This window comes from Stenella coeruleoalba (genome assembly GCF_951394435.1).
Source record: "Stenella coeruleoalba genome assembly, chromosome: 18".
Taxonomy (NCBI): domain Eukaryota; kingdom Metazoa; phylum Chordata; class Mammalia; order Artiodactyla; family Delphinidae; genus Stenella; species Stenella coeruleoalba.
Genome location: NC_137164.1, coordinates 46,847,744 through 46,874,444, shown reverse-complemented (window position 1 = coordinate 46,874,444; position 26,701 = coordinate 46,847,744). Strand labels below are relative to the sequence as shown.

At 38.2% G+C, this 26,701-nt stretch overlaps 1 protein-coding gene across 5 annotated transcripts in view; it reads left to right on the top strand.

Annotated features, from left to right (window-relative positions):
* Window positions 1–26,701, top strand: part of KLF12 (KLF transcription factor 12) — a 452,101-nt gene that overhangs the window by 323,025 nt on the left and 102,375 nt on the right. For all 5 annotated transcript variants that reach the window (XM_079903472.1, XM_079903469.1, XM_079903470.1 and 2 more), the window contains one exon: window positions 4,692–4,827. In XM_079903472.1, coding sequence (XP_079759598.1) covers window positions 4,692–4,827 — 136 coding nt within the window. The remainder of the gene's footprint in view (window positions 1–4,691; window positions 4,828–26,701) is intronic.

Here is a 26,701-nt window from a genome sequence, read left to right as displayed (position 1 = left end):
AAGAAGTAAATAATGTAAAATAACGTGGCATTTACTTTCCTTTATTGTATTAATAGCCCACTTAAGTATATGCCACTGGAGGCCAGATTACCTCTTGGGAGGGAAATAGAGAGGCGTGTGATAGGCTGACTATAACTGTAGCAGAAGTCTTTCCACATCGTTGCCAGGAAATCACTGGAAGGAGCTGGGAGAGTAGCTGGTATTGAAACCGTGCACCTCAGGTTGGGACTTGAACCCACATGCCGGGACTCGAACCCATGTGGCCGGGACTCGAACCCGGCCAAAACCCACAGTCTTCCAACTGAGATCACACACCTGGTTTCAGCACTTAATGAAGCAGGTTCTTGAAGTCTCATCGCAGAAAGAATTCAGTGAGAGACAAAGTGATGGGTAAGAAGTGGATTTACTTAGAGAGAATCACACTCCACAGACAGAGTGTGGGCCATCTCAGAAGGTGAGAAAGGCACCAGGGCATGGGGGTTGTCAGTTTTTATAGGGGAGGGTAATTCCATAGGCTAATGAGTGGGAGGAGTTTCCCAGCTATTTTGGGAAGGGGCGGGGATTTCCAGGAATTGTGCCACTGCCCACTTTTTGATCCTTATGGATCCTTGGAACTGTCATGGCGCCTGTGGGTGTATCATTTAGCTTGCTGATGTGTTACAGTGAGTGTATAGTGAGGCTCAAGGTCTAGTGGACGTCGACTTGTCCACCATCTTGGACCCATTTTGTTCTAATCAGTTTATGTCATGTCCTCGGCATGTGTCATTCTTTCAAATGCTGTGCCCTGCCCCCCTTCCCTCCTATTTCACTACATTGATTTTGTATTGCTGTGTAACAAATCACTCCCAAATTTAGTAGATTAAAATAGCAACTATTTTTTTTGCTCACAGTTCTGTGAGTCAAAAATTTGGAATGGGTTTAGCCGGGCTGTTCTCACGCTGGTCACTCCTATGAACGTGGTCATCTGGCGTCTGGAATGTGTCTGCTCGGTCTAAAGTGACTTCAAGTCATCGAGCCAAGGCCAGAGTCACTGGGGGAAGGAGCCCCACGAGAGCCTGGCTACAGGGAGACACGACTCATTGGGATGATCTTTACAGTGACATTGACTATAGGTGGATGTTTGAAAGGGTAGATAGGTTCAACTTCAGGTGTTGGGGGTTCTGCAGTTATCTTCCAGAGTTTGTGTGACATGGAGTGAAGTTCACACCGCGTTCCCCAGTACCTCCACCTCGGGGATGACACTTCCACCAGCAATGAGCTGGAGTACCCACCCGTGTCTGATCCCTTTTTCATTTAAGAGGAATAAAGTCTCAAATGTAAATCCTTTTCAGGTGCTTATAGTTCTCCGGCTGCTCTCTTACTTCGGGAAATAGGTACGTTTTTGGTTCTGGTGCCCAGGTAACTTTTCCATTTTCTCTGCATGGGCACCCCAAAGAATTGGTGTTCCCTAAATGAGCTGAGAAACTCAAAGACTAATGGAGGTTAACTAGGATAAATGTCCCTACCCCACATTTAATAAAAATAGAGTGGAATTATGCGAGTATGTAGATAAGCTAATCATCTGACCTAATCAGCAATGCACTTTTTTTTTTTTTTTTTGTGATACGCGGGCCTCTCACTGTTGTGGCCTCTCTCATTGCGGAGCACAGGCTCCGGATGCGCAGGCTCAGCGGCCACGGCTCACGGGCCCAGCCGCTCCGCGGCATGTGGGATCTTCCCGGACCGGGGCACGAACCCGTGTCCCCTGCATTGGCAGGAGGACCCTCAACCACTGCGCCCCCAGGGAAGCCCAGCAATGCACATTTTAAGAAGCTTTTCTAATTACTTCCTCGACTTGGCTGAAGGTACGGTAAAAAGAGTTTCCCAGCATGATGGCAGCAGATGTATTTCATAATATTTATTGAAACTATTGGAAAGAAATCCTCAATTATAATGTTCCTGAAAAGTACATCAAAAAAGACATCATATTTAACATATTTTAAACTCTCATTAAGATAGCAACATAACATAATTTAGATGATCAACTCTCACACCAGTTATTTGGAATCTCATACAGCGAGACTAACTTTCACAGCCAAATTGCTTATTGGTTAACCGCCTGTGTCTTCCTTGAGTTGTATTACTTACCTGTGAGAGCTCTAGTTGTCTTGCTAAAGATGGGACCAGAATATTCTCTTTTCTCTGGCTATCTGTTAATTTGATATCTTGGCAAAGGAGTCTTCGTGCATGGTGTTTCAGGAACTTGAAATGTTAACTTGTTGATGTTTCCAGGTGTATGTAACACCACACAGTATGAGATTTGGAAGCCTAGATAGGTCTATTACTCATTTTCTTGGTTGAATTTGAGCAGTTGTGAACGATTGTTAAATGAATCATTTTACAGTGAGATGGGCCCAGAGGAAACCCATCGATGAATTCCTGGTTGAAATGCCTGTATCATCTCTGTGTCTTGGGCTACTTGAGTGCTGGTTGTTCAGCTTTACCTTCCATTCTGTGAGCTGCCCAGTATCTTTCCAGTACATTCGTTTAATATAAGTTAGCCCGAGCCAGTTTCTGTTGCCTGTAGCCAAAATAAATCTTAAATGGTCTGATGCCTTCAGTGCCTTTGGAATGACTGAATACTTAAGTAGCTCTCTGTTATTGCATAATTGTGGGACTGGTTACTTTCCTCTACAAAGAGTTTCTCCAACATCCCTCTCCTAAGAAATCTCTAGAGATCAGATGGAAAAGAAAGTCTTTGTCCTACCATGTGGTAAAAAGACAACATTCAAGGACTCTTAATGAGCGTCACTGCATAATTCATTCCTGGCGTTGGAGTGAGTGAGTGCTGTATCGGTGGAAGTTACGAGTGCCAAGTCACATGACAGTGAATTGTTTTATTTGAGGATAGAACCAGAAAAGATGGATAATCTAATGTGTGATTTAATTTCGTCGCTAGTGACTTTGAAACTGGAACATAGTTATGCAATTGAAAGTCATCAGATGTAACGCCGTTATGTCCAAACTCTTAAATCTCTAGGTCAAAGTTTCTCAGCCTGGTGCTATTGACGTTTTAGACTGGTTCATTCTTTGTCATGGGGCACTGACTGTCCTGTGTTTTGTAGGATGTCTAGCAGCATCCTTGGCTTCTGCCTTCTGGGTGCCAGTAGCATCCCCCTTCCTTCAAGTTATGACAAATCAGTGTGTCTCTAGACATTGCCAGATGTCTTTTGCCGGGGGCGGGGGGCAAATTTGTCATCAGCAAAGGACCACTGCTTTAGATTAGTTTCATTATTTTCTCTTTAATTTAGCCAACATTTACCAAACACATCCACTATTCAAAGTACATTTTCGTGTTTATACTTACAGGCAGAATGTATGTCAAGTACACTCACACCCTAGGTTCAACAGATATTCGCTCCTTCCTAACCAAGTTTAGTTAGAAATATATCAGAACTCTCTAGGTATAGTTTTTCTATTCATATGGTAAGTATTAGGTAGAATCATGAGAAATTGTCTTTCGTGGTTTAAAAAATGGGAAAATATCAGCATTTTCCTGTGGCTCTACCTAATGTATGATGCACAGTAACAGCAAGAAAAAAAAATGATTTGAGAAAAAAAATGAAACCGTAAATGTACCCAAATGTCATTGTAACCACGATTTTAAGTGTATTTTGCTTCTCTTTACAGCTAGTGGTGGTTTCAGAAATCTTTTGTAGGCAGCTTGGAAGAGCAGGCTGAGGGAGCTGGCTGAGGGTTGAAGTCATATGTTTTAGCAATGCAATTATGTAGCTAGCGCAGTACTTTTAATTTAGAAGGTGTGCTTCTTCCGTGCCTCAGCTGAGAGGGCTGATGGAAATCCTAGGCGTTGGTTGCTAAAGCTGTTCATAAAGAGAAGGCGGTGGGAATGAAATCTATTTTTTAAAATATACATTAGTATATTAAATGTTGATGGCGATTCTCTCATTTAAAAGGATCTGGCGGTCACCATCAACAGGAGTCAGAACGTCAGGCTATGTCCTGCTTTGGCCAGTTTGCAGCGGAAGGAGGATCTTATCTAGAAATGCATTTTTGGAAAATGAGATCAGCATAGAGATGAAGGGCACTTGCTAGCACGTGTAGACACAGTTAAAATGCTACTACTTCAGTCATTTTCCTGCACTCAGATCTCCACTTAGAGCAACAGCGAACTGTGAACAAGGATTCACTGTAGTATGAAGAATACCTAAACCTTTATGTTAGTCTTGTAAACCTTGTCGTTCTTTAAGCTTCTGATGGGAGCCCTAAGCAAATAAAACCTTCTCTCCCTCCTGCTCTCCGCCTTCCAGGGAAAGTGCTAATGTGCAACGAAATGGCCAGAGCTCTGGTTGCAGAAGCAAGAAGAAGCCAGAGGGTAGAACAGTAACTCATGAGCTACCTAATCAGCTTCTCAGAAGTTGGTAATATTGTAGATTTTACAGTTTCTATTCCATAATCATCCCCTGAAACTACCGAGAGCTGATGGAGGTTTTATAAATCAGACGTACAAGGGATAAGAGTCAGTGCGTGCTCAGTCCATAACATACGTCGCTTTCACTAATTCCTGGGATTTCTGGAGAATTCCATGTGTGTGACATACACAGAAGAGACATTCCATGCTTGATGTTGGTCCAGGACAAGGTTAACTTTCTGCACACTAATTTTAATTCATTATATATGCCTTTTTTTCCCAGCACAAATGGACCCCCGAGGCCTATCTCCCAGACAAAGTAAAAGTGACAGTGATGATGATGACCTGCCAAATGTGACCTTAGATAGCGTTAATGAAACTGGATCTACGGCCCTTTCCATAGCCAGAGCAGTACAAGAGTAAGTATCACATTCTCAGGATGAAATAAGAATTGCCAAGGTGTTCAATGGATAATGGAAACAGCAGCATCTCCTGTTCCCCAGACCTGTCATTCTAGCTCTGAACGGGCACATGTGTCAGCATCTTTCCATTCAGCCTTGTGTTCTCTGGGAGGAGATTAGGGGAAACATGGAGTGTTTTGCGTAGTTGAAAATTTGTATTTTGAATAGAAATGAGACTTCTTTTTTAATACTTCCCGCCCCTTCTCCTTAACTCTGAAAAAAAAATTGTTCTTTTCGAGTGTCACTATCTAATTATCATCATTGTTTTCATTATTCATATAGAACAGTCAAGAGAGGTACAATATGACAGGCAGTATTATCTTGTGTTGATAGGAAAGTACAGAACAGCTTTTTTGAAATTTAAAATTTGGAAGATACTATGTTACCCCTTTGAAACATTCAAATCATATGTAATTTTTAAAGGGATCGTTTCTCACTCCTTTAACTGTAACACAGAGTTAGAGTTTAGCCCTTTTTCGTTGAAAATAGCTGCTTTTTCATCATTGTCAATTCTGTGTCTAGAATTTCACCTATGACTAGTCCATGTGTATTTTTTCTCTAGCATAATTTTTAATAACGTAATTTTAAAGAAGAGGAAGATTTAAATTAAGCCACTGTTACTGCCAATACAAAAGTTAATTAACACTTTACTTAAAATGATCTTAGTTACCTCCCATATATTAATTCTTTTTTCCCAGGTATTGACTAAATATCTACTCTGTTTCATGAATTAGGCCTTGAAATTAAAAAAAAAAAATTAGTAAGGCATTTTAGAATTTAAAGCCTATGTGTGTGTATATGTGAGGGTGTATAAAATGAATCTCTATGATAAATAGGTACTAGGTATATTATATATTAGAGGAAACAGGATATGGAAAATCTAATGAAATTGCAGTCAGAAAGATTTGGATTCAAGTTCACATTCAGTCACTTAATAGCCATGTGACATCTGGCAAGTTAACTAACCACTCTGAGATATTTCTTCATCTGTAATAAGAAAGAATACGTACTTTATAGGACCATTGTGAGAGTGTGGTATAGTTACAAGGCATGAAAATTGAATTGCAAAGTTTTGACAGATGAGAGCCTCAAGGGTGAAATTAATATTATTATTAGTGGTAGTAGTAACAATAATGGTAATAGTGTGTAGTATAAGTACATGACAACTAGTAAATATAAATATTGCAAGTGTCATGCTGATTTTACAAATGAAGATACTGAGGATGAGAGAGGTTCAGTGTCTTCTCCAGAGTCATATAATAAGTGGTGACGAGACAAAGTTTAGGACTTCTAACTCCCCAAACATATCTTTTTCTCAGGAGTGCCTGTAATGTCTCTTACCAGTCATGTTCTTCCACTTGAACATGTATAAAAACACTTTTTTCTCTCATTTGTTCCAGTAACTGGTTGTAGTAACTTAGTTTCTCCAAAGCGTTGGATCAGAAGGATGGCTGAAATCATATTTAAGTGCTAGCATGCCCGGTCACTTCATCACCAGTTCAGTGATCAGCACAGTGATTGTGGTTTTGTGGGAGCTAAATCTTAAGATCAAGGATTCCATGTTCTCACCTGCAAAATTAGACTAAATGATGACAAAGTTCAATTCTGAGATGAATCATAAGTTTCATAGACATTTTAATCACAGTTTTCCTGCACCATATAATATATACATAATTTGTGTGTGTGTGTTATAGATATGTGTGTTTCTGTAAGTTTGGCACTGTGATTACTAAAATCTAAGTTATGCTTACTCCATTTCGGGCTTATCGAGCAAATCATGGTATTAACATCTTAAACATAACCATTTGTTGTGCTTTTAATATTATGTGCTGAGAATATAATAGTATATTTTAATATGAAACTTTTAATAGCAGCCTTTAGGAACTGGAGCTTCATTTTCAACATAACCTCTCCGATTTGCTTTGTGAAAACATTTGTAAGCCCCACAATATTTTGTTCTGACGGTGCATACGCCTGCCTTTATTACTATTGCAAAAGTTGCATGTGTATCTAGGCAAGTGCCAGATTCATTATTCATGTAAGTGTTTTCATTAAACGATTAGTAAAGAATACTGAGCTGTCACTTGGGAAGCCCTAGAATGCCAGGACCCATCAATAGTTAATTAACCATCACTCAAGAAGGAGTATGTGTGTGTAAACACTGAGAAGTGCTAAGATACTGTTAGATGAAGCGAAAAGAATGTTCTGCAGAGACGTCTTAAATATAGGTGTATTTCAAAACTTAAAACAATATGTTGAGGAAAATTTTATTCTGGGACAAATAAGTATACAATCCTTGTTAGAGAATTTTTTTAAAAAATCTGTACTTAGGTTTACCCAAAGTTAACTCTCGGTGGATATGTCTTCCTGCTCTTAATTTCTCTGATTTTTAATGCATGTCTCTGTTTCACTATTAATTTCCCTTTCCTCTTTTTTCTGTTTGCCTTTGGATCTTGATGGCTTCTATTAACTCAAAAGCTGTCCAACAAACAAAAAAATTCCAGTATACTATGATCAATAAAATAATGCTTCAAATCGTAAGAGGATTGAACACCATCTTGGCATGTCCGAGATGAGAGGATTTCAAGAGACATCCGTGCATCTGTTTCTGGCACTTGCAGAACTTTGAGTTAGGTGAGAAGGATGCCTGCAGGTAGAGAGGTGATAAAATCAAGGGTTTATGTGCAATAGAGGAAGCACATTTTAGAAGCCCTGGGCAACCAAAACACGTCTCTCCAATTAAAGCCATGGTTTAGGAGGGGTTGGAAGGCATGCCTCTTATCTCATTGGCCACCAGTGCAGTGTCAAGGAAGAAGCGGGAAAATGAGAAAGGAAGCTATTAGGAAAGACTGACACTAGAGAGGGGCGAAACTGCCTTGTCCTAGGCCAGCCCTTCAGGCAAGATCTGAACCCACAAGGTGACTCTCTCCAACTGAATCTCTTCTTTGTCTCCTTTCACATTCGGGTTCATAGCCTTGCCTCATGCAGTCATCACCATAGTTTGAATTTTTAATTTGGTGGCTTACTTTGCTGACATTATTATATTTACATAGCATAAACCTTAATATGCTAATAAATGCTCTTTTTAAATATTTGGTATTATGCATTTTACTGGTTTTTAAAATGAACGTTTATTAAATCTTCAGTTCAAGAAATTTTCCTTTGATTTGAAATGCAGAAGTTGTTAGCCATTGCACCTCTCCCCACCCCAATATATAATATTCAGATACTCTTGTCTTTGAATAAAAAGGAACAATGCTTGGTGGCTAGAGCTGCAACCTAAGTTCACTTCCATTTAAATAGATTTTTATAGCAAGGCTCCTGAACTGTGCTTGAACCAATCATTGCAACTATTTTCATTGATTCACTTGCTTCTCGTTTATCAGCTCAGCCTCAGTGAATTCAGATAAATGGGAAGAACCGACCATAGCGAGGCCTACAGACAGGCTCTACCCTTCTTGTATTTCAACTGTAGAGATACTGTCCGAGCCAGAGACAGTGTATTCAAGTAATTCTGACAAAGCCAACTTCCAGCAATTCATAGAACATCTGTTTTGCTTAGGTCTGGTTTGTTTGTTTTTTTTCCCCTCTGATGCTATAATAGGATCATTACTCTTAACTACTTGACTAACATAATTATGAAATAAGTGTTTGGAAAAAGAGGGGTACAGGCACATGATTAGAGCAAATTATTATAATTAACTCTAACCCTAGGCAAAACAATGATATTTTTTAAATAGGTAAAATTTGGCTCTCTTACTCAGAGCCTCTAATCTCTGTACCCCTTTTTCTTCTTTTTTCTCTAACTCCAAACCTTCCTACTCCTCATTTGTTGATGCTGGTAGAATAATCAACTTCCTTCAAAGTAAAGTGTAAATGAATAAGAATATCTGAAAGCGGGCCCTCCTCAGAGGAATTAGTGTTCAACCAGGCGCAAGCCTTAAACTGAAAGAATAAAGGTCTAGATATGATACTTTCAGTAAGAGTGAAGTGGGAAAGGGTGGAGTAGAGGGTGGGAGAAGGCGATGAAGATTTTAAGGAGATGGACCAGCTTTCCTCAGTGTCAGTTTTCACAGAATTGGTAAATGCATGTGATTGTTTAACTCACACCATATCTGAGTTCTCTGCCCTCTCTGATCTTGACTGTAACTGTCAGAGTGGAAAAGAAGCAACATGCATTAGTAGCTTTTTGCTTTGGTTAGCATCCCTAAAATTGGAACCTGTTAAAAGGATATTCTTTTTAAATAGTTCCTTGTTAATTACATTTAAGCTAATTAAAACACTGGCTTCCTCCCCCTGTTTTTATTATATTGCCTGTGTCAAGTGCCCTTCTTCTTAAAGGAAAACAATCTGTGAATTCTGGAAATGAAGAGTCCCATCTTTATTTGCACTTAGATGCTCTTTGAAAGAACAGATATGGTAGCAAGTTGGATATCCTATTCCTTCAGAGTCTGCTGCTGGCTCAAACATCATGGTTTTTAATTTAGAAGGTTGCATCTGATGATCAGAGAAGGGTCAGAAATCTTGGAGGTTTTCTGTGTGTGTTTTTCATTTTCCTTATTTTAAAATTCTTGATCCTTATTTCTGAATCTCCTCATGTATAACTTTGTTAATGTCTTTTAAATTACAGTAGAGAACAGTCCTAGAGATAAGGAAGAAAGAGAAAACAAAACTGTTCCTGACTGACTTCTTTCAGGCAGATTCTGTGAGGACTTACATAGTTTTCGTGTAATTTGCCCTATGCTCCTGTTTTTATGCACAAATAAATGGAAGCCCAGAGAGGTTTACTCTATCCCCAGAGGTCCTATAGCTGATAATTTGCAGAGCTCATATTGAAATCAGAGTTTGTCTGACTATAAACCTGTATTCCTTTATGAAGGCAGCTCTTGTTTTTATGTTGTGGCTTTAATATCTCTAAACCGTAACTTTCTAAAATTAGCAAAGTTTTTTGACACCTGAATCCCAATAAGAATATAACTTTTATGAAATAATTTCAGATTTTTTCATCTTTAAACTCACTGTCACTTTAAATATAATCTGACTTAGGGAGAGATAATTCTATCAGATGCCTTCTCAGAAATAGTTCTTAAAAAGGTGCTCCACTTCTGTAAATCGCACACAGCATTATATTGATATGTGAAGAAATAAAGTACAAATACATTAGAGCATTCTTTCTATAAACTTCACTGTTGCTATTATTTTAAGAAATTATTGTTTCAGTATATACATATGTGCTGACATTCCCAAAATGAGCATCCTTTTTAGAATTGCTTTCTGTCAATCTATAAAAGGAAATGTTTGTCCAAGGGTTGAAATGGTACTGTGTCATCTAATTTTGCAGCCCTTGACTGAAAGATTTGAGGGTATTTGGATCATGCCTCTTCCCTTGTCTGCTGATTAGAACGAACCCAGCTGAGCTGATTGTGCCCAGAGAAGAAGCCAGAGAGCTCAGTATGTCAGACAATTTCAGGGTTTTTTTTTCTTTTAAATCTTTCCCAGATTCTTGTCTCATTAAAAGAAGCTATACTTTTATTTAATAAGCCTAATGTGTTTGGGACGCCTTCAAATCCCCACTTCATGCCTTAACAAAGAAATAGCTTTGATTCAGTTCTGTAGGTGGAAGTCTAGCTCTCTAATAGACTAATAATAGACATCATGGCTGATGGGTAAATCTGAGAGGCGTTCGCTGTCTTGCCAAGGAGATAAACACTTTTACGTTGCTCTTCTTCTAAAGGAGGTCAGAAAAAGCTCCTGATTTGATGTGAATGAACATAGGTAGAGTCTAAAGTGTATACTTAGCCTGCATCAACCCAACATTCTAGCAATATTAAAAATATATATATAATGATCACTGAGTAACTCAGTCCCTGGGTATTTAATAGCAAGATGAAGACTGTACACCCATACACAGTCATTTCTATCGCTTTGATGGGACCGTGTTGGTCCCACTTTCGTTTAAAGTCTGATCAGTCTTTGATAATAATTTGATATTTGAGCTGTTTTGTGAATTAGCAAATTAAGTCATGTCCGTATTTGGTGAATAATTCATTCATTTATTTAGCCCTGTGTTACATGCTGGGGATACAGGATGAATGATTCATAGAACCTTACCACAGGGAGCTCAGAATCAACATATATGAGGCAAATCAAAGCCCAATGGGATAAAAGCATGAAGGGCTGCAGTGAGGAAAGGGGGGAAGGTCACGTAGCTCAGTCTGGAGTAGAGGAAAGCATTGACATGCGGTAGGAATGTGTGAGTTCATAGTAACTGGCGCGGAAGTGAGTGTGGCGGAGAGCTGGGAGATGCAGCTGCTTGGGGAGGTGGGTAGGGACCTGATCAGGAAGGGTGAATTTATTCTGTAGACGATGGGGAGACATCAATAGGTTTTAAATGGCAATGGCGTCATCAGCTTTGTGTTTTACAGATTTCAGTCTCAAGGAAGCTGGGTATGGTGGTGCGGGTTGAGCACTGTACATCCCAAAGGGTGCCATTCATATGACTAGCGCTGCCTAGCTGTCCACAGCTAGACATAGGAGCTTGTGGTATATATATATATATGTATATGTATAGACACCCCTGTGTCCATACATGTCAGACTCTCCAATATAGTGAGCTGTTCAGAGGGTAGATAACATGTTCTAGTCTTCCATGTATCTCCAGGGCTGCTAGCGCAGTGCCTGGCCAGGTACTTTTTTAAACACTAGAACAGCATTGAATAAAATAGACAAAATCACTGACTTCATGGTGCTTATATTCCAGTGGAGGAGGTGGGAGGGAAACAGACAGTAAGCATACGGTACCTCTGAAGAAGGCAAGTGCTCTGGAGGTGAGGGAGACAGGGTGTGGGTGCTGAGTGAGCTGCGAGGGTAGACAGCATTTACTCTTTCACGTAAGGCATTTAAAGAACTCTGATAAGATTGTATGTTAGGAGAGACCTAAAGAGGCATGAGGTCAGGTCCCCAGGATATCTAAAGGAACTGCGCTCCAGGCAGAGGGGATAACAAGTGCAGAGACCTTAAGGCAGGAATATTCTGGAATGAATAAACAAACTCACTGACCAATAGAGAACATTAATTGTACAGAAGAAACTGAGCTCTGTTGATGCCAAGTAATGATTCTCCCATTACATCCCTAGGGAGAGGGATTCAGGACTGAATCTCTTTATCCACTCATACTTTTCCCTCTATGCTGTGATACAAGTTCTTTTCTTTTTTCTAAGGGAATCTGCAGTTTTTTAACCCACACAAGAATCAATAAACAAAAACAAAAAATAAATGCAAAACAAAATCTTTCTTTCAAAATTTCTTTCAAAGAAGTACTTACTTCTTTTGGGCCTGGGTTCTTGAAATCTAATTTTGTATCCCCTGATAAGTCAAAAGTATTTATTATCCTAGAAAGTTTTTTTTTTTTTTCATATATTGTTACTGTATCTTCTAGGATACAAAAACATTCGTACTTTTTCCCTAAAAATGATGCAACTGTTGTTCCAAGTGAGAGCTTACCCTCAGAATTTTTTATGCCTGAATCTTTTTGATCATTAAAAAGTAAAATAAAATAAAAGGCACCAGAATTCCCTGGCGGTCCAGTGGTTAGGACTCCGCGCGTTCACTGTTGAGAGCCTGGGTTCAATCCCTGGTCAGGGAACTAAGATCCCACAAGCCATGTGGCACGGCCAAAGAGAGAGAGAGAAAAAAAAAAAAGAATACAAGTAATACAATTTGTTCTAGAAATGCCAGAAAATACGAAAACCAACAAACAAAAAAAAAAGAGCAAAGAAAATAAAAGGCACTATGTATGAAAGCTACTACACAGGTGTTGCTGGTGGGTTTTTTTTGTTTTTTTGTTTTTTGCCGTACGCGGGCCTCTCACTGCTCTGGCCTCTCCAGTTGCGGAGCACAGGCTCCGGACGCGCAGGCTCAGCGGCCATGGCTCACGGGCCCAGCCGCTCCGCGGCATGTGGGATCTTCCCGGACCGGGGCATGAACCCGCGCCCCCTGCATCGGTAGGCGGACTCTCAAGCACTGCGCCACCAGGGAAGCCCAGTTGTTGCTGTTTTGAGAGTGATTTATACCTTGTCTCTTTGGTAGGCATTTGATACTCCATACATAATGCTAAACAGTGAGTTTGACCTTCTCCCTCCCCAACTGAATTGAACATCATCTTTCTGTATACTACAGATATAAACAGATTATTTATTTAGCCTTCCTAACCACTTGGAAATTATCGTTAACTGAGTGTTGATTTGTTTTCAAACTGCCGTGCCTCATTCTAATGTGAATTAATTACTTCTAGGTGATCAATTTAAAAATAGATAGAAATCAAACTTTTTAAAGCCAAACTTTTGTTTTTATATTTATTTTTAAACAAGGGTATTCCAAAGCTACATCATAGACAGAGTGAAGAGCCGCTTTTGTTTGAGAGTGGCTACTTATTTTTGCTACTTCTATATTTAAAAAAATTTTAGTGCCAGTAATTACTGAGGTGACTCATAATTTGAAATAAAGTGGTATTTCATGTGGTCATACAGTATACTCCAAACTGATTGCCAGTATTAACTTGCTGCCAATTGCTTGACATACTTCTCTGTGTGAGATCTTTGTGTAGCTTTTTTCTTTCTATATGTTCTACCTGTAATTGCATTGCAAATTTATGTATACCATTTATATTTCTCATCCATATATTCTTAATGAGTGTAACTAGTGAGTACAGGTAGTCATTTCTCATGCATTTTTGATGTGTGTTGACACAGATACTCAACGATGATGTTGAAATATTAATGTTTTGCTACAAGTTCCCGGAACTATTCATCACTCTTTCATTTATTAATATAGTCAGAGAGAGTACGTATGACAGAAAACCATTCTGTAATATATTTGAAATTAACTCAATTCACCAGGATATAATCTCTTCCATTTGCAGTCAAATGCTCTAGGCACTCTCTTCTTATTACTCTTCATGAGTTATTGCCATTGTACCATAATTTTCCTTCACTTTATAGCACTCTCCCACACTTGGATCTCATTGAATATGTTTACTTACATGTGTCAAATGAAAGTAGAAAATTGAAGGATACGTTTTCATGGAGAACCTGCTGCTATAAAGAAAAATCTGACATAGATAGAAAAAGATAGCTTGGATCAGAATGAATCTTACCAGGTTGACATTTTACCATGATTTTGTGCCATCTACTTTCACAGTCACAAAGTTGAGGGTTGCCCTCAGTTGAAATCTAGTACATCACACATTATGGCTTATCCTAAAAGTTAAATCCCAAACCATGTGCAGTTAGTATAGTAAAAATGCCAGCAAATTTCTGGGTACAATTTTGGATCTTTTTTGTTAATTTGAATAAAGTTCTATCTATTTACCTACCTATCTGCATATCCTTTCAAATATCGATTAATGTTTCCTTTGGTGTCAAATAACAACAAATGTTACAAGAGAACTTAAACATGGAATTATTTTTCTGGGATAACAAGAAGTCTGGAGTAAGCAGGACAGGCTGATGGAGTGTCCTAAGGTTCGTCCTAGGGTTTCTTCTCTCTTCCTGTTTTGTTGTCCTTCAGTTGTGGCTTTCCAATGGTTATATGAAGTCAACTGCATCTCCAGGTATCCCGCCCTTATAATAGTCAGAAGAGAAGGAGTAAAAGCAAAACAAACTAACCAGAAGAACATAGCAACCAACTGTGTCACTTTTAAAAAGCTTTCCCAGGACACCCACCATGTGATTTCTGCTGATATCTCATTGGCCAAAACTAATTTACATGTTCCCAATTATTGGAGTATGGCTAAGGAAAAGAAAAACATGGACAGGACTGATTCAATTAATCAGTAATGTCTGCCACCAAATATTAATTTAATACCTAAGAAAAATAAGGCACCACCCCAAATTCAATATCAAGGTTTTTTTTTTTTCTTCCTAATCATATATTGCCGCTATAATGCTGTGTAGCCAGTCATTCTGGAACTCAGTGGAATACCGTCATAAAACATTTACTTCTCTTCCATGTATCAGCTGGTCATTTGGAGCAGGTCTGCAGGTTCTTGGAGCAGTACTGTTCACTCATTTTTCTTAACCCAAAGGGCAGCCCAGGGCATGTATATCTCACAGCAGTGGCTAGAACACAAGAGGACAAGCCCTATAGTACAAACAGATTTTAAGCCTTTGCTCACATCATTCATCTACTAGCATCCCATTGGCCAAAGCAAGGCACATGACCAAGCCCAGCATCAATGGGGTGGGGAAATATATTCCTCCCATGGAGATGCAAAGCTTTAGGAGAGTGATGACTAGTGTACTAATATTTCGGGAAAAAATGGCTGTTGCTTCTAGAAGCAATTGAAATTAATTTACCTATTTTTGAAATCTTATTTTCTAAGTTTTAGCAAAGTTTAGTCATGTTCTCATGAAATTTCTAGATGGCCCTGGTGGATCTCATAAATTCCTCTTTCTATATCTACTTAATGATGTATGTTTTACAATTAATAACAAGTACATTTATTGAGTCTTGATATCTGGATTTCATCGTGTAAACTCTTATCTCCAGGGCTTACACTCTCAGAAGTGTTTGATTTTGCCAAGTGTAATGGAGTGGTGTTACAAAAGATGTAGCATGTAGCAAGAGGCTGATTCTAGCTGAATAAGCAAAATCTGTGAAATGTAGTTATGTTCAGTCTCTAAACTCAAATTAACATTGATTAACCTCTTATGGTGCACAAAGTGACAAAAAAATTAACATTAGCTAATGTGCGTGTTCCCCTGATTTCTGGAAGTAGATAGCTGTGGACTGTGAGAGTGACAAAATACAAAACATCAAATTGAAACCATTACACAGGTAAGAGAAGATAAAATCTTTGAGCTAAAATTTCGTGACCTTTCAGCAAAAAGTGTTTGGGTCTTCATTTCTACATCCCTTCTCCATTTTGTTCTGTATATGTAATCACTGTTACAAGTGATAGAAAACATGGAATTGATTCTTGTAGTTTTGATTTTCTAATGCAAATATAAAACTCATTTATTTATTATTATTATTTTCTTTTTGCGGTACGTGGGCCTCTCACTGCTGCAGCCTCTCCCGTTGCGGAGCACAGGCTCCGGACACGCAGGCTCAGCGGCCATGGCTCACGGGCCCAGCCACTCTGCGGCATGTGGGATCTTCCCGGACCGGGGCACGAACCCATGTCCCCTGCACTGGCAGGCGGACTCGCAACCACCGCGCCACCAGGGAAGCCCTAAAACTCATTTTAAATTGTACATTTAGAGAAACTTTTCCTAGTATATAATAGTAAAGTGCAAACGAGGAAATTGATTAGAAAAAATAAATGTCTTTCTTAAAATCAAGAAATTAGAATATCTTCTTCTCTACTTGGGTGGATTACATTGTTGGGGTTAAGATATTAATTTTTCACTGTAGCTTTTTATGAGGCTTATTATTCAAGTAAAGTCAGTAGACCAGTAAAGGTTTTACAATATGAGAATATCCAGCAAAAGTATTGTCAAGAAAACAAACAAAGTAATTGTTGAATTAAAAGCATGTAATCTCTTCATAGACTAAAATCAACCTGGTTTTTTAAAAATAGATTTATAGCCTTGGCTTTTTACTCCTGCATTTTTACCAAAGCTTCCAGATTGACAGCTACTTTGAAAACAAATCAGGAGTTTCATAAATCTTGCCATATGTATCTTTAAAAGATCAAGATTATCCTAGTGTTTTAAAAGGGATTGCACGATAAATTATTAGTCATGAAAATGAGTAACAAGTTGGTCACATGCCCAAAAAACTCAGGAAGACAATATCGGAAGTTATTGAAGTAGTTCAGACACGAGCACCTCTGGGCCTGGGCCAGGGCTCCAGTGGTGGCTTTTGAACCAGTAACAATAACCCTAAGTGTTGTATTAAAAATATAGTGCTTTATAAGTCTCCGTTTATTTTTATTATGTATCTCACCATGTTCCTAACGTAGCAGTGAATGAATTATCTCATTTTACAGATGAGGACAGTATAACTCAGGAAAGTTAAGTACTTAGTAGGCATCATAAAACTAATAAGTAGTGATGCTAACAGTGCCCGATCAGATATATTTTACAGTACATGTTAAAAGTGCTCCTTCCTGCATTCTGTCTTGAAGGGAAAGGATTTATGATTTATGGTTTAAAGGAATAATTGACAGTTTTAGTGATAACTAGACTCTAAAGGATAAGATAAAGGCAGAAGGAATGGCCATGCCTTTGCACTGAATAATGTAATTGAGTAGAGTGGGTGGAGTTTGATAAAATGGTGAAACATACAAACAGAACCATCCTGTTGGAATTTTGAGATCTGGAACTGGAACCGATTAGAGAAGGCCGGAAATACAGAAAGGCAGTCGTTGGCATAAGAATGATTATTGAGGTTAATTTGTTTTTTGAGGTATTATTGACATACAATAAAACACACATATTTTAAAAATACAGTTCAACAAATATCATATATTAACGCATATATGTGGAACCTAGAAAAATGGTACAGATGAACTGGTTTGCAGGGCAGAAATAGAGACACAGATGTAGAGAACAAACGTATGGACACCAAGGGGGGAAAGTGGTGGAGGGGGTGTGTGGTGGGATTAATTGGGAGACTGGGATTGACATATATACGCTAATATGTATAAAATGGATAACTAATAAGAACCTGCTGTATAAAAAAATAAATAAAATAAAATTCAAAAAAAAAATACAGTTCAAAGGGTTTAACAATTGTATATACAGTTGCCTCTTGGTATCCATGGGGATTGTGTTCCAGGACCCACGCGGATACAAAAATCCGAGGATGCTAAAGTCCCTTATGAAAATGGCTTAGTATTTGCATATAACCTACACAACATCCTCCCTTATACTTACTTTAAATCATCTCTAGACTGCTTATAATACTAACACAATGTAAATGTTATGTAAATAATTGTAAATACAATGTAAATGTTATGTAAATAGTTACCAGCTCCTGGCACATTCAAGTTGTGCTTTTTGGAACTTTATGGAAAAAAAAATTTTTTTTTTTTTCTTCAATCCACGATTGGTTGAATCCACAAATGCAGAACCCTTGGATGGGGTGGGCATGGAGCCGGGGTTGGGTCTGGGGGGGAGGGGGGCGACTGTACTCATACACCTGCAACTTTTTTTTTTTTAAATTAATGTTAGAGTAGAAGTATGTGTGTGAGATGGGTAGAGAGAAATGGTGGTGGGGGGGGGTTGTTGAAGATGCCCGCTTAACTAGCTTTATTTTATTTTATTTTTTTAATTTATTTATTTTTGGCTGCATCGGGTCTTTGTTGCTGTGTGCAGGCTTTCTCTAGTTGCGGCGAGCTGGGGTTACTCTTCATTGCAGTGCGCGGGCTTCTCATTGTGGTGGCTTCTCTTGTGGAGCACGGGCTCTAGGCGCGCGGGCTTCAGTAGTTGTGCTGAATCAAGATACAGAACGTTTCCATCGCCTAAAAAGTTACCTTCGTCCCTGCACCCACCAGTAAATTCAGTACCTCCCCCTAACCCCCAGCCAATCACTTTCTGATGTCTGTCTATGGAGTAGTTCTAGACCTTCCTTTATGGAATCGTATACTGTGTATTCTTTGATTTCAGTCTTTCACTCAGCATGACGTGTTTGAGATTCTTGCTTGTTGTTACATTGCTAAGTAGTACTCCATTACTTGGATGTAATATAATTTGTTTATTCTTTCACTCACTGATGAACATTTGGGTTGTGTCCAGTTTGGGTTTATTATATTAGGGCTGTATGAACATTCTGTGCAACTCTTCCGTGGACATGTTTTCATTTCTCTTAGGTAGCTACCTAGAAGAGGAATTGCTGGGTCAAGGGAACATGTATGTTTATCTTTGTAAGAAACTACACAACCGTTTTCCAAAGTAGCTGTATCCTTTTACATTCCCGCCAGCAGTGTGCAAGAGTTCCAGTCAGTCCACATCTCTAGCTACCTTTGGTATTCATAGTCTTTTTTTAAGGCATTCTCTTGGTTACTTAATCTTTCAGAGAAGATCTATTCAGTCCTTCTCAGTGAAGAACAAGATGCCAAGGACAAGTTTGGGAGGAAGACCCGTGGTGAGGAGACAGATAAAGTTACATGGACAGAAGTGCTAAGAGAAGCATCAGGAAAATAGGGAGGAGTGATTTTCAGCCAGATCCTGTCCCTTTGAGGTTTCAGGAGAGTGAAAAATGAGAACTCTAACCAATTTAGCAAAAAATGAACTAGAGACAGTACAGATCTCATTGAGTTGTGGAAAGGACTTATAAGCCTGGATGCAGCAAGTTAATAGGAAGGAATCATGAGTGCTGAAGGGGTAGGAGCCTAAGATTCGAGGAAGCAAACGTATACACATAACTGTGAGGGAGATGAGAAAAATAGGATGACAGCCAGAGGAGTGATGTTCATTTCTGTAGACTAGAGATCAACCCAGAGTGAAAAGAAAGCTTGAGACACTTATTCAAATAACTGTGTTTGGGGAAAAAAAAAACAAACTTAATTACAACATGTTTTTGTCTGAATATATAAATTTGATTATCTGATAACTATCGGAGAAATCAATGCAGGTAGCAATTATGAATTTTTATCCATTCAGAATATACTGATTAAAGGCCCAGTAAATGCCATCGTCATTGGTATCTCCCCCTCTCTGTTTTCATTCTGGGTACCTCTTTGTCTTCTTATCCACATGAACTTTGAAATTCTTCCTCTGATCTCTTAACTTAAAACGTGAATAAGTATTTGTAAGCTTTAAACCCCAAATGAGGTTGGGTCTTGGTTTATTTCAATGAGAAAATAAGGAGCTTTTCTTTTAGTAATAGCTCTTCCATTTGCTAACTCCATAATACTTTATAACTCTCCAACCTTCCCATTTCTTATCCATTAAAGATAGGGAGAGTCTCAAGCATTTTCCAGATTTCTGTGCTTATAGAGTGCCCAGGAACTATAGTTACCTCTTTATGTTACATAACTAAAAGTATAAAGTCAAAATTGCAGGTAAATATTACTGATTCATCCAGATACTCCTACCACGTCATTTGAATGACTGTTTATTGTTGTTTATTGTTCTGCTTAATGACATGACAGACATCAGGAGGGGATTATTTCCTTCTTACACTGCATTCATTCAGTGCTTATTGAATGCTTGCCATGTGTAAAGACCTCACCCTCAGCTTCGTGAAGGAGACAAGTAGAGAATGTCATCTCTAACACGCCAAGAGTGGTTTCGTTTTCTGTCCACCACAGTAACTAGGATATTTGTAGTCAAAGAAAATTTCCAGTGAACTTAAGTTCTTCCACGCATTGCAGTAATTTCTGTTATCTTTCATAGAAGCTCACGTTACTTGAGCATCGAATATATGCCAGAAATCACCAGTCATTGGGGAAGGTCTGCGTGGGTCAGGCAAACCCATCTTTATCACAGGGGAAAAAAAAGATTCAAGATTGTTTCACATGTCTTCCCAATTTAAGGGGGGAAAAAAGTGTCAATACTTCCTTTTTAGCAAATCCGATGCTTGTAAAACCCAGTCGTTATTGATTTTAAAACCAGTTTAAGAGGGAGGAGATAATGGGGATATATGTATACGTATAGCTGATTCACTTTATTATAAAGCAGAAACTAACACACTATTGTAAAGCAATTACACTCCAATAAAGACGTTAAAAAATTACTTGAATTTAAGTAATCAAGTAAGAGTTTGGAATTTAGAGTTTTAGAATTGAAACTTCAATAAGATTTAATGTAATGATAATAGATGATTTATACGAGATCCAATAAAAAAATATCAAGAACCTGCTTTACATATGAAAAATATTAATCACGAAGACAGTAGTTGTTTAGGAAAGGAGTCCTAAGCCAGGAAATTCATTCCCATCATGTCTCCAAGCTTATTCACTGCTCTGCGGGCTAAGGAAAGGAGTTTGTGAGCTATAAACTCTTCGAATGAGAAGATATGTTCTGGTGTCAGAAAAGTTCCTTTGATGATGCTTTTCAAGATGACACCTATAGAATGCTAGATTTTAAATGCTTAAGGTTCATTTGAATGAAATTCAGTAAATTTTAAAATTGCAGTTATAATACAATCACGTATAAGAGTTGCCAAACAACTTTTTTTTTTTTTTACAAACTTGGAGCCTATACTTGCATTAATTTGTGCTGCCATATTATCTTATTTTAGGGGCAGATTGCAAAACAGATCTCCTGCTGTCTCTCTGTTCATATGTTTAAAAATCCTGTAAATGCAGTTCTTGAGGTGCTGAATGCAGGAACTCGGCACAGTGCTTGTAATGTAGTAAAACCTTAATAAATGTTAGTTGTTGCTGCTTCTCTTTATGACCCTTTTTATCATACATTGCTAGTTATAAAGGCTGTCACTTTGCACGAATTCTTTTCAAATTCATGTCTACAGATGTCCACTCACATAAAATTGCACAGCTGAGTACATTACTGAAGCACACATGTGCCAGGCTCAATTAAGTGTCAGGCAGAGTCAGGCATATGTGTTCAACATGTGACTTCACCATGGCTTAGCAGTCATTTGTATCAAGTGAATCTTTGTAGCACGTGTGGCCAAGATAATATATTAGAAATCATTTTGGTTCTTATTTTCTAACTCTAATAATAATGATAATATACACTTTCATTAGACATTTTTCTTAACTAACTTAAAAACAAAAGTTTACTGTTTTTCAGGCTTCTGGGTCATTGTTTTATTATTAAGATGTGACATGTACATTGTTAAGTATACAGATCTTAAGTGTACAGCTCAGTGATGAACACACTCATGTGACCTTCGTATAGATCAAAATATAGAGTATTTCAAATACCTCAGAGGGTTCCTTTACATCCTTCTACTCAGTACAAATTTAAATTATTCAAGTACCTCTCCACCCAGTGAAAATCGACATTATTCTAATGGCAGAGGATTCGGAGATTGCAGAATGGCCTGTTAAACAGTCTGACCATTTTTAACTATGAATTTCAGTGGTTCCAGATTCTTTTAGACTCACTCACTGGAACGAAATGCAAGGTCATGTGGATGCTGCCATGATCTTAGAAAAACCCTCACATTTTAGTATTTATATTAAAACACATAATTGTTCTTTTCATATCCATTTTGTAATAATTAGTAAGAATTTCTATTCATAAAATAAGTTTATTATAGCTACATATTGCTTTTGTCTCTTTTACGCTTTGAGATTCTGTGTTCAATTTCATTGCAAAAAGGCTTCTTGTAGCAGTTTTCATCTAAGATGTGGATACAAATTGGTGGGTTAGGACTCACTGGTATATTGTAATCGGTTCAAAGAGTGGAGTTGCAGCCAACTGGAAATATCATTTAACCTGCTGTCTGTACCATAGCCATAATGAGCAACCTTCAAAATCTGGGTTTATTTGGGTCTATTTTCTGGTGTCTGTTTGACTCTGTATATAAACATGAGAATTACATGTCTATGAATATTGGGGGAAAAGCAGTTAAAAACAGCTGATTTAGGTCGTTGGCTTGCCATATTTAGTGCATTCTGCAGACCAGGATAGCACATTGTGGGGAATAATTTTTGAGACTACTCCAGCATGATGCCAGTGAACTGGATTCCTGTTTTGATGATTGTATTCTTTGGCCCACAGGGATCATAATCCCAGAACAGAAGCCATGACAACAAGGCCGAATACTATATTTCTTTACTTATTCCCTTTCCCATTTCAAAAGAAATTTTGCCATAATCTATGTAAATGTACCTAGTATAGTGTAATTGAAAAATTAACAACTGGACTAACAAATCAACATACAGGAAAAATAATGCAACAACTGTTAGATAAAGCTAGGGAACTGTTAATACCTAGATACGCAGAGCATGAGATTCTGCATGATAAATACAGGTAGGATGCTGGTGTCATCCATATATACTTAAAGGTCACTTCTATAATAAGGCTTTATTCTAGGAGAATAGCCACACAAGTATTGCTCTTAAAGAAGACAGTGATTTTTTTTGACCTGACAACTTATCTGGAATGACAAACAGGTAATGTGGCAGAAAAAAAGTGGCAATTCAATGAGGAAGAATGACAAATTGCATTGAAATTCTGCTACAGTATTATTTATAGAAAAATACTTTCAACTGCATCATTAGATAATAGTGTAATAATGATTTTTAGCTTTTACTATGTCTAAGTAGTCACATGCATATATACTTTTACTACTAAATCTGGTAAACGTTTCTACTCTTGTGTCTTTATAAAATGTATAGACTGCACCTATCTGTTCACTCTGATTATCGTATTTTGAGTCCGTTTAACTTTCAGATAACTTTAAGAAAATAAAAGAAGTCCTAGGAAGCTTTTTTAGGGATCTTGAGGGGAATGCAAAAGAATTTTTTTTGTAATTTATTTCTGGTGAGTTTGAAATGCAGAACACGTTTTCCAAGGGTTAGTTCCCCCTATTATCAAAAATTTCAAGATCAGAATAGACAATGTTCTGTTCACTCAATGTGTTAGTTTTATTTCCTGGAAGGACAGGAAGGACTTTCATGGAAGAAGGAGTATGATTTGTGGAAGCCCAGAGCTGTGAGTCCTTGGTCCTGAATTTCACTTCCCCTCTGTGTTCTGCTGGCCCTGTTTTCAGGTTGCCCAGCCTCAGCACTCACTCACATCTGCAGAATGGAGATGAGGAGACCAGCTCCCTTCTCTGTTATTAGACCAAGAGGAGGGAAACACCAGGATTAGCTGGAGGGTTCTTGCAGCTTCTTTGTAAACTTGTTCCTAAATGCGCTGTGGCATCCCCAGAAAATTCTCTAAGCATGCTTTCTAAGCAGTATTTTGACTCCAGGACCATGCCCAGCACTGCGTGCAGTAATAGGATGCAATATAAAATTCTATGCATCTCTATTAATTGGTTTTGAGTGCCACCCTAGAGAGTCTTGACTTTTATTGCTGCAAAGTAGTGTCAGCATGGGTGACTTCACAAAATACTTGATCATTGGAAGGATTAACTTCCATTCTAAGCACAAAACAGTGTAATTTTAAAAAGAAATTACAAAAATAAATATAAAACAAATGTATTGTCCAGAGCAGACTGATGTGGGTTTTGACTTACATTTTAAAATAAATTATAATAAGAATAGTATGCTTACCGTTTGGTCTAGTATTTTAAGGGAAAGGACTATATATAATAAAGATTGAACAATTAATTAAAAGAAACATAAGGATTACCTGCAAAAGTCAGAAACAGATACATTTAAAACCAGCTTTTGTAAGCAGCTGGATTGCTGAGATGTTTAGTTTATGAAATAAAATGTGAAAACTGAGTACCATTATGTAAACAGTGAGTTGAAAAGAGGGCAAGAAAAGAATGTGTTCTGAGCAGTGTCATGAGACAGGCACACCACATCTCATCTCTTTTCATTCCCACAGCTACAGAAAATAGGTGTTAATATTCCCACTTAAGCGATGAAGAACCAAAAGTCAAATGAATGTAGGTCACTTGCACAAGATCACAGAGAGTGTATTTTGGAAATAGGGTCCAACCTAGCTATGTCTGACTCTGAAGCCTTCCTTTTTATTACAACTGGGGAAGAGGGCGTCCTTAGTCCCTGTGTGGCCAGAGTCCCACTCACCATTGGGGATGAGGGAGATCTCCAAATTGCTTTCTGGCTCTGAGTTCTGTCTGGGTAGTAGAAAAAAGAAACGTTTAGAATTGGTGCTCATTTCTTACTGACTGGTACCATGGTGACCATGGTGACCCCCAGCAAGTCCTCGAATGCCATAGGGTGCTCATTTACAGAATGCAGATATAGTAATGCCTGTGTTCCTGCCGCAGGCTTTTGCGAGGATCGAATGAGACAGCAGTGTTTTGTGCAGTCTAAGGCACTTCCCAAATGGAGACTATCACTGATCCATCATTCATGGCCCTGCTTAAAGACCAATGGATGAAAATATTTGTAGGAAAACAAAGGTGCGCAAACCTTCCCTTATAGGATGCAATTTGTGAGACCATTATGTGTCCCCAAGAGCATTTATACTCTTAACTCACCAGAGTAAAAGGAAACTTTATTCTCAGTAGTTTTGAGTTTTATTAATGACTCAAACTGTTACAATTCAGAAAAAAAGTGGAGTCTCTTAATAGCTTTCAGAAGTAACAATAAACTATTTTGAAATGTGTACAGAACTCAGCAGTTTGCTTAGATGACAGATATATAGGACTCAAGGCAGGAAAACTAGTCAGTTTTCACTAGACTATGACTTTTATATCATAATTAGCAGAATGTGTAGGTGCAAGTTTCACACTTTATAAGAAAATGAATTGCAGAGAACTCCATTTGCCCAGCTGTTTACTTAATTTGAAAGTTAATATGTAAGGTTGAAATGTTCTGAAACAAAAATGCAAAAAGAGATGAAAGCAATTTCATTTTAAACATAACTACAGAGCAGACATGTAAACAAAGGGAACGTGACATGTGTTTGATATAAGAGCAGAGAAGTGGTTTCTGCATGCCCAGTGCAGAGCTGTCCTTTACAGACTTGCTCTTAGCAGTCACTGGGAACCACCCTGTATTACTGAACTGAAGGTTTGCTCCTGAAACAAATCTGCTTTCAAATGCATTTGACGTGTGGGTGTACTTGTCACTTTCTATAGGCCATCGTTTTACCTCTTCACTGACTTCCTGAATGACAAATGAATGTGGAGAAAGGAACAAAAAGACCCTCATGAAAGGATGACAAATTTGGGTTGAACTAGAATTACCCGCTCAAATTCAGTTGCTTTGAAACCCAAGATTTGAAATAAGTTATGTATGAGTTCTTTAAGGAAATAAAATTATGTGCATTTGCAAAATTTAATATGGTGATAATTTTACAAGGGAAAAGTATTATATAAAACTAATATATAAACTACAAATTTGCATATTAAGAGTAAGTTAACATAAGGAAAGAATCAGTCAAAGAAGAGCATCTTATTCAGCAAGGAGACTTAACAAGAGAACCCTGAGAGATTTAGTCAGTAATTATTTTTTTTAAATAAAATATATGTGGGCTACTATGGGGAAGACTAACATGTCAGGTGACATCCTCTCAAACTTTGAGATTATTTTTCCTCAGGTTCTTCTTTTTTTTTTTTTTTTTTTTTTTTTTGCGGTACGCGGGCCTCTTACTGTTGTGGCCTCTCCCGTTGCGGAGCACAGGCTCCTGATGCGCAGGCTCAGCGGCCATGGCTCACAGGCCCAGCTGCTCCGCGGCATGTGGGATCTTCCCAGACCGGGGCACGAACCCGCGTCCCGTGCACCGACAGGTGGACTCTCAACCACTGCACCACCAGGGAACCCCCCCCTCCCGCCAGGTTATTCTTGCCTTGCCTGTTCTTCTCTTTTCCCTGACTTTTCAATTTTCAAATGTTAGGCTACTTCCGTGTCTTGCAAACTAGAAGATTTAAATTGTCGCAGTAATCATGACTCTTGTAATAAAGAAAATGTGCTATGATGTACCTTATTTTTATTATTTTTTGCTTAAAAACAAAAGATTTCATTGAATGGTCTCCCAGTCAAATCATTGTATCCTTCAGAACAGAAGTGTTTATTCTAAGATGCAATGCATGCATTCTGGAGTCAAATGCTTGGGTTCCAAGTGCCGTGTATTGATTGGCACTAAGATCTTGGCAAGTTACTTAATTTCTCTTGGTGGCAGTGTGTTTTTTTCATCTTTAAAACATGTAAAGTATCTAAATCTTGAGGTGGTTGAGTGGATTAAATAAAACATCACTTGTAAAGTCGTGCTCAGCATAAAGCATGGCAAATAGTAAGTGCTCAAGAAATGTTCCTTTGAAAAAA